This window comes from Protobothrops mucrosquamatus, unplaced genomic scaffold, assembly GCF_001527695.2.
Source record: "Protobothrops mucrosquamatus isolate PMUCROS unplaced genomic scaffold, P.Mucros_1.0 scaffold_13, whole genome shotgun sequence".
Lineage (NCBI taxonomy): Eukaryota > Metazoa > Chordata > Lepidosauria > Squamata > Viperidae > Protobothrops > Protobothrops mucrosquamatus.
The window spans coordinates 1,021,355-1,030,470 of NW_015386089.1; the positions used below are offsets into that span (position 1 = coordinate 1,021,355).

Consider the following 9,116-nt stretch of genomic DNA (forward strand, 5'->3'; position numbering starts at 1 on the left):
GCTGTCCAGTCTCTTCTTAAAAACTTCCAGTGTTGGAGCATTCACCACTTCTGGAGGCAGGTTGTTCCATTGGTTAATTGTTCTAACATTCAGGAAGTTTCTCCTTAGTTCTAAGTTGCTTCTCTCCTTGATCAGTTTCCACCCATTGCTTCTCGTCCTGCCTTCAGGCGCCTTGGAGAATAGCTTGACTAGAATCACTCTGATTCTACTGCATTTTCCTATGTTTTTGGTGAATGTATGTTTTGTCTATTGATATGACGTGTAATTGGTTTTCCATGTTACAGGCAGTGGAACAAACTGGCTTAGTTCCAGTTACTTCCTGGCTACATGGATCAGACTGTATTCTTTGAGTCACCACCCACTGCACCATGTGGTTTTGTTAAACCTATTGCTTAGAGTTTATACACACAGCACACGTAATCCTTTCAACAAATATGCTGTAATGGTGGTCATCTGTTATTATCTCCACTCTGCAGATGATTATCTTCTGCAAGGAAAGGGGCTGTCAGAGGAAAGATATTCTCTGGATATTATCCATATTTCTTATTAGCTATTTGTTTTCATCCCAAGTTGAAACTTCTGTTATTAATTTGCTAGTGCCATTAATGTTTAAAGTAGGCATTTTTAAAAAAATAAAAGGTCATTTCCTGCAGAAAGTCTTAGAGTAATTCACACATGTTCTACTTAAGGGAAACAACTCAGCTTCCTGTTTTTTCCCCCTGGTTCTTCCTTTAGGTAGTGGGATCATCCATGCCTCTGATTGGAGACCATCAGGAGGAAGATAAGCAGCTGATTGTGGAGCTGGTACTGTCACGTATGGCCCAGGTCATTCCTCGCACACCAGTGCCCTCCCCTGTGCGCTCTGCTTCAGGACAGCATGCCCAGGTATTATGACTTTGTTTTTCATCAGAAACACAACAGTCGTCATTCCTTTTTTTCTGTTTTTCCCCTGCAATTTATGATTAGTCACTACTTACAAGAAATTGAAGGAAAGGAGTCAGAAGGAGGAGGAAATGCTGGCTCAGAGCAGTAAACTGTCATAGGGAAGTTTACAGTAGGGTTCAGTTTATGGCAACAGTAGTGGGGAACCAAGTACAGGTTGACTGCATAAGGACCAGGGTTAGTATCTGAAATTTCTAATTAAAGTTGGTGAGTCAAACAGAGGCAGAAGATTTCAGCATGAGGGACTCTTTGAGCAAAGTGTTCCTACTGCTGGATCAGATTGTGTGTGTGTGTGTTAGTCCAGTATTCTGTTTTTGACAGTGCACAGTTAGATGGCTTAGGAAAACCTATAGGATGAAGTCAAAGTCAACATTTCTTTCTAACTATTTGATCTCAAGCACCTGGTGTTCCTGCATAATACTGTAGAGATTTCACCTAACTGCCATGGATAATAAATGTTGGTAGATTTGTCTACTTCGAATTTGTCCAGTCTCACTTTCAAGATCTCAAGAGGAGCATTCCTGGATGTTATCCAGTGTTCTGTTTCCCACAGTAACTGCCAGCTAGAGGCCACTGTGAATTTAACAAGTGCCACCAGGTCCTCCTATTCATGGTTCCTAGCAATAGGCATTCAGAGGCATACTGCCTCTAATTCTGGAAGTATATAACCGGCTTAAGTAAAATGGCTATTATTAATGTTCCTTAAAAGCCATTGAAGTTGGTGGCTGCCATAACAGTTTGTATTGTGAAGAAGAATGCTTCTCTCATGCTTTGAAGCTTTTCCTTAGCTAAATTGCTATCATTACATCTGGCACGACAAATTTCAGCTGTTTAGAGACACTTCCCAGCCCTCCCCCATGTATTACCAAGCATCTGGGGAAAAGGAAGGGCAAGGAAAACTCTCTGTTTGTCCATCCATTCTTCACATTTTGCAACGAGTTTACATGGTTCCTAGTATTTGATGGCTCCAGTGGAGAAAGATTCCTCCATGTGTCATCTGTTCATTAATTTTTTTTGGATTGAATGTCTGAATGGGCAGCCTACTAGGGAAAGATTCAGAAGTGTTCTTGTATTGCATGGCCGATGCTACAAAGATGACAAAATATCGCAGAAATAGGAAAAGTATAGCTGGGTAGGTGGGACAAAAGGAAAAAAGGATGTATTTTGATGCATGTTCCTGCTTTTGTTTGTTTTCATTCATAGGCTCAGCCAGCTCAAGCTGGACAGAGACAAGGCCCTCCAGCCCAACAGAGACCTCCACCCCAAGGTGAATTATGCTTCTGGGGAAATTGTGGCTCGGGCGGGAGGCATCAGAATTTTTTGTTGGAAGGGGATTCTAGCAGATTAGGTAAGCTAAAACAGCTTTCCCTCTGTCTTTCAGGAGGACCTCAGCAGCCACCTCCAGGCTCCCAGCGCCCTCCGTCTCAGCAGCGCCCCCCTCCCCAAGGCCAACAACTCTCAGGCCTTACCCCACAGACCAGTGCTCCTGCAATGGGTCAGCGTCTGCCCAGCCCCACTACCCAGCAGCCCCCACCGCAGGCCCAGCAACGTCCTGCTGGGCAGCGCCAGCCTGGGCCTGGAGTCCAGCAGTCTCGCCAGCAGGGCCCCCCCTCTGCTCCACAGTCCCCCCAGCCCCAGAGAGGGCCAAGCCCCAGTGGCGGAGGACAGCAGCAGAGGCAGCAAGGTTCCCCCCCGCAGCAGCAGCGGCCTGCAGGGGCTGGCCTGCCCAAGACAGCATCTGGGGGCCTCCCAGGGCAACAGCAGCAGCCCCAGCAGGCACAGCGCCCTCCAGCAGCTGGCGGTCAACCACGGCAGCATCCACGGCAGGGCAGCCAAGGGGGCCTGACTCAGCAGCGCCCACCGGGAGCAGGAGCACAGCAGCAGCGCCCATCACCACCCACTACCCAGCAGCCGAGGCCCAGTACTCAGGGGCAGGGTCCTGGTGGCCCAGGGCAACAAGGGAACCGCCCTCCACCAAGCCAAGGAAAGCCACAACTTGCCCAGAAACCCAGTCAGGATCTGCCTCCTCCACCCCAGCCCCAGCTGAAGTAAGCGTTGGACTCTTGGGTTCTCTGTGAAGGGAGCAGGGTTTGGCAGGCTCCAAGACTTAATTTTTGCAATTTAGGGATTTTGTTCCTAGCTAAACAAGGGTGTGGTAGGTTGCCATGGTGATCTGGTACCCTCAGATACTTAAGGGCACAAACAGTGCTACATGCACTTTCCCCTAACACCAATTCAGGGTTAGTTTTGCAAATTCAGTGTGTTGTCATTTTGTGTCCTTTTCACTTTTGTCAAAGTTCACTAAGAGGTTAGGGGAGGATATTAAATGAGAAAGGATTAGGTGCAGTAGGATGACAAGGCAGGGCACTGAATGAAAGGTCACTTGCTTATAAGAAACTCTTCACTGACATCACTGCAGCTGTCTTGCTTTTTTATGTTTGCTTTTGTTTGCCACTGTGAGAACTAGACACTACTTTTTATACAAAAAAAAAAACCCCACACCTCCTCCTGAAACAAAAAAAAAAGTTAATTGATTCTCCACATATACAAAGTCATCCTTCAAAAGGACACAAAAAACTCACGTTTTAAGATGTCACGTTCTTGAGATAAAATTTGAAAAATCGAAATTTTTTAAAAATGTATGCCTAACTATATAAATCAAACCTTGCAGGATAAATTTGAAGCTGGAGGGTTAGCATAAGTTTAGGAAAGGTGTATTTCATAATCACTTGTGCTGCCTGTGACAAGTGTTTCCCATGTTTGCCGCCTCTAAGAGGGGGCATGGAAACAGGGATGAAATTGTTTGACCACTGAAAGTGTTGCCCTCACTTTCAGTTGGATTCGCACGTTATGCCAGTTATAGGAGCTTGGTTTTGTTGAGATCAACAAGAAGATATTTTTTTAACAGAGAAACAGCTACATAGGAAGGCAGCAGCACTTAGGGCTTCAGAAAAGCCCTTCTTGCTGAATAACGTCTTCAGATATTTGCTGTAGCTTTTTGTTTGCTGTAGCTTGCCAAAATCACAGAGGGAGCTCATGCTTCCCTGCTCTCAATTCAACAGGATCTCTCCGTAATGAAAAGAATGGGAAAGAAATGGGGTGGGTGGGGTGGGAGGGAGGGAGGGGGGGAGTTTCAATTAGAAGAAAATGCCTGAGAATTTCCCTCTCCAAATTCTTTCAGCTTTTCCCTCATGTTTTCCTGCTGCAGGATCATTTCCCTAGTATCTTTCCCTACTGGACACACCCTCCTTTGCAGTATTAAATTAGGGCCGGAGGGGTGGGGGCAATGCGGCCTCTCAATGGCCTTGCCCCCCTTTGGCGGCTCTGTGCTTGCTTCTTACCCTACTCTTGGAGAAGGAGGGCAATGAGTCCCAAACTCCCCTTTCTTCTCTCCCAGCATTTCAGACAAAGCAAGTTCTGTTGCCTGACCTGATTTTAATAGTGTGTTTCTCATTTCTCCTCTCCGTCTACCCCTCCCTTCTTTCCTGCCCCCCCATTCCTCCCTCACTGTTCCTTAGCAAATCCCAGTCTCTGACCAATACCTTCCCCCTTGCAGAGGCACCGGTGCCACGGGGCAGCCTTAGTCAGGATGAAGTGCGTGCTGAGAGCATCCGCAGCCTCCGACAGAGCTTCGCCAGCCTCTTCTCCGACTGAGAGACTTCCCCTCTGTACTGCGACCCTTCACTTCCCCGGGCCTAGTTCCCTTCCCCTGTCTTCTGAGACTCTGAACCCCGTGTCCCTTCACTGCTTTGACCAACCCCCTCCCCACCCCATGGGAATGCTCTTCCAAAATGAATCTATTTATTTGTTTATTTTTATCCCCCCCCCCCGCTTTCTTATTTTGAAGAATTTTTTTTCTCCCCTCCCCTTCATTAATGGCAATCCCATGGAAAGGGGGAAGCAATACGTATCCCTGGAGATCCCTGGTTAAAAGGAATGGCCCCTGCTGGAAATGGTCAGCGCTAGAAAATGGGTTGATACTAAATCCCCAGGAATACTCAGGCTTTTGAGGCCGGTCGTTCTGAATGTAAAGTGGGTTGGTTGGTTGGCTTAAAATTCATTTGTTTGTGTATTTATTTATTAGATTTTGTACCGCTGCTCATCTCACATGTGTGACCTCTGGGTGGCTTACAGTTGAAGAAGGTATCTGTACAGAGCAATTATCTGGGGGAGAGAGAGAGATACACATATATACAGATACACATATATACTGTACCCTAAATGCAACAAGAACTACACAGTCTTCTGGGAAGGAGGCTCTGTTTATGTTCCCTTAAAATCCTAAATCTTCCTTCTGCCACCATCCTTCGTTCTAAGGACCAATTTTTTGCTCTGTTTTCTATGACTGATTCTGTATCCATTTCTGCAGAATATACTATCCCCATGCAAGTTAAACCCGTCGATTATCAGAAAGCTTCCTTCCTTCCTTTCATCAGGAGCTCCCTTTTCATCTGGAGGCTGCAGATTACTCAAGTCCACATCTCTTCTATATAAATATGCAAACTTTATGCCTGATTCTCTTCTCCCAGCCTAGAGGTCCCTAGGCCTGGGAAAAAAGGGAGAGGAGAGAGGTCTCCAGGGATCTCTATATATAGCATGAGGGAGGGGACTTCTCCTGGGGCCATGTCTGTGTTTGTGGCCACAAAGATGTCTATGTTGCTGTTTGTGAATAAGCCAGTCAATTGCCACTTGCCCTTTGCACAATCCTGTTGTCCCCACTCCTTAGCTGCCTGCTTCCAACTCTGTTGCCTTGGCTGCAGGTTCTGCCTCTACTTCAGCAATGTGCAACCTTCTTCCCATGCGTTTTGGTAACCGTATACTTGGCAAAGCCTTAATCTAGACACACACCACCTTTCCATCCTACCTCACACTGTTTTTCCCCCCCACCTTCCTAGTAGCACTGCAGAAAACTCCCAATCTGTCACTCCACTGTAAGCTTTAGCATCTACTGATCATAAGGAAGGTGCTGGGCAGGGCCAATAAGGTACTTAGCAAACCTTTTGCTAAGCTGATTTAGAACCCAGCCATCATGGAGGAGAGACAATTGGCCAATGATTTCAGTTTGCGGTGGAGAATGCAGTTGTTTTTGTCAAGCCCATTTCCTGTTCTTCCTCCCACTTGGCCAATCAAATCTATCTGCTCTTCTCCCAAAACAGCCATAGTACTGCCACTATAGCCAAGGTATGCTTTTGCTATTTTGATGACTGAAGAAATAAAACTTCATCCCCGATGGACACACAAGGGGTTCACATCCAAAAGCAGAACTTGGTCCCCACCCTCTCCCCCTTGTATATAACTCAAGAGAGAAACTTCCCACTCTATTTTTGTGATTCTCCTTTATCCCTAAAGCTGTGTCAATTACTCTTGTCCCCTTCTTTGAAAGGTCACGGGGACAGGGGTAAAGCGCCACTTAACGCGTGATGGTCTGATAGCTGCAAAGTCGCGTGTTGTAGCTGTGTTGTGACATGACGCTTTGAGCTGTGTTTGCAACTTACTGTCAGGTTGGGGAGGGGATGCAGCAGAGGCTCGATCCCTGTGTAGTACACCCCCTTTCCATTCTTCAGCCTCTTCTCCCCAGAGATCTATTCCTTTGCCACCAAGAGATCTGGGAAGGACAATTTAAAGTGCTAACTTGGTATCTTTGTTATTTATTCTTGTCTGGAAAGTGCATCCCCCTCGCACACTATTTTTGTGGGAATAGAGGCCTTTCCTATTGCTGTGATTCTGTCTCTGTGAATCAAAGTTTCAATGGATCAGTGATGTAAAAAACATAAATAAATAAATATATCTATATTAAAAATCTGAAGGCTTGCTGGAAAAATGCATGTTTTGTCACTGGAATGAAATCAGTATACACATACAGGCACTACATATGAAGAGATATGAAGAGAAAGGGGTATCATGACATCAGAATGGAAAAGTGGATAGATGAAAGCAAGTATGTGTATTATGAGAACAAAGGGGTGTGGATTTTCTTCTGTCTATGTTGCCTCAAGGAGTCAATGACAGCTTGGTGTAATCTGTCCCTGTCGGTGAGCTTCCAAAAGTACACGTTGGTCCTGTTGAGATACAAAATGCTGGGTTACATGGATAGTTACCTTGATTTGATAAGACTCTTACTCTGTTTTTTAACTTTGTTGATGTATCCTAGCAATGAAAATATTTTTTGCAATGTCCCACATTCTTAAAAAAAGACCCTTCTTCACACTGAAACATGTGAGATCAATATAAAACATTACTTTAAAAAAACAGCATTTATTGTTGTATTACTTCTATTTTATAAACAAAATTCCAATGTAAAATAAGTAAGGGTATACTGTATGCAAACACACCATTTAAAGCAGTTGCTTGCTCATTATAGTAGTAAAATGTGGCTAGGAAGCCATTTTGTAAAGGGCAGCAGTCTCATTTGCTGCCATGGATCATGTAGTCTACTTTAAAAAAAATAGCAGCCATTTAAAGTCGAGGGGAATTTATGCTTAGGCTGTATAGCGTTTTGAACATAATAATTTCCAGTAAAAGATTTTGATGCTGTTTTATAGTACAATACAAAGCTACACTGAGTATTGACATTGTGGCAACATTGTAACGGATCCGAAAAATTAGATTGCATGGATGTTACTTCACTTCCCAACATTGACAGGGAAGAAACGCAGAGCTGACTCAGACAAGCATATAAAAAAGTAAATATTTATTTTGTTTATATACTGGTGTAATTAAAGGCTCCTGGAGTAGATTCATCCTTCTCTGTTAATTGTCTGGACAAGGTGAGTTTCTTTAGAAAACATATGCGTGGAAAAAGAATGAGCTGTGTCCATTGTCAATGCAATTCAAACTGATTAGAAATTACGATAATCCTTTGAACAGTTTTAACCAAAATAAATTGGTGGACTGAGGTAATCCTCTCTGTGATGCCAGGATACATTTGGGGCTCTCTTGGCAAAGAAAAGGCGAGTGGTAGGGTGAGTGAGAGGCATGTATCATCATGTATGTATCTCACATGAGTGAGAGGCGTGTATCAAAAATAATTTTTCATGAAAGAAAATGGACAGACACCATTTAAAGGGTTTTAAATACAGATACTTCTCATTTAGCAACCACAGTTGAGACTGGCAATTTGGTTCTTAAGTGAAGTGGTTACTAAGAGAAACCATAACTGTGCTTACCATCTTACTTCAGCTTACCTTTGTTGAAGAAAGGCCCTAAAGTTGAAGATTGGTTGTAAAGTTACTTTTTCATCACTCATAATGGGAAATGATTGCTAAATGCAGTTGCTAAATAAAGACCACCTGTATACGACTATTGGCCATTGGCATTACAGCAGCAATAGTTGTCTGCTTGCACTGTGTAATCTGGTATGCAAAAAAATAACTCATATAGTGTCATGCTAGTTCTTCCTGAGATGAAGGAGAGAGAACCATTTTAGAGTTCTTTCTAGGATAAGGAATGCTGAAAGTCCAAAAGCCAGGTAAGTTTAGCCTCACATCACACATAGGCTGTGGGGCCAGGCCACTCCACTTCCATTTGATGGCAGCTCTGATTGTGACTCTTTGTTAGGAGAAGAAGGGAGGGAGAAGCTGTAAAATGGGTTTAGCCTCAATAGAGTCAAGATGCTTCAAAATTCCAGTTTCTGGAAAATACAAATGGCAAACCTCTATGGTGTATTTCTTTACAGATACTCCTTAACTTATAACCATTTGTTTAGCAATTGCTCTAAGTTATAACGGCACTGAAAAAAGTGACTTACAGCACGTCCTCTCACTTATTACTTTTGCAGCATCCTTGCGATCACCTGATCAAATTTCAAGTACTTGGCAACCAGCATGTATTAATGGTGGTTGTAGCATACCAGGTTCATTGATTGCCATGTAGGACCTTTCTAGCCGGTTTTGGACAAGTAAATTCAACCGGGGAAGCTGGATGTGCTTAACAACCATGTGTGATTCACTTAATAACTACAGTAATTCGCTTAACTTTGGCAAAAAACGGTCCTAAAATTGGGCATGACTCAGCAACAGCACTTAGATTATATACCGCTTCGTAGTGCTTTATAGCCCTCTCTAAGCGGTTTACAGAGTCAATCTGGGTCCTCATTTTACCCACTTCAGAAGGATGGAAGGCTTAGTCAACCTGGAACCGGTCAGAATCGAACTGTCAGTTGGCAGAATTAGCCT

At 44.1% G+C, this 9,116-nt stretch overlaps 1 protein-coding gene across 1 annotated transcript in view; it reads left to right on the top strand.

Annotated features, from left to right (window-relative positions):
• The window catches only part of SYN1 (synapsin I), an 88,323-nt gene extending 83,727 nt beyond the window's left edge, over positions 1 to 4,596 (top strand). Inside the window, exons 10-13 of the mRNA XM_029286349.1 lie at positions 736 to 885; positions 2,146 to 2,209; positions 2,324 to 2,990; positions 4,461 to 4,596. Of these exons, the coding sequence (XP_029142182.1) occupies positions 736 to 885; positions 2,146 to 2,209; positions 2,324 to 2,990; positions 4,461 to 4,596 (1,017 nt within the window). The remainder of the gene's footprint in view (positions 1 to 735; positions 886 to 2,145; positions 2,210 to 2,323; positions 2,991 to 4,460) is intronic.
• The last annotated feature ends 4,520 nt before the right edge of the window (positions 4,597 to 9,116 follow it).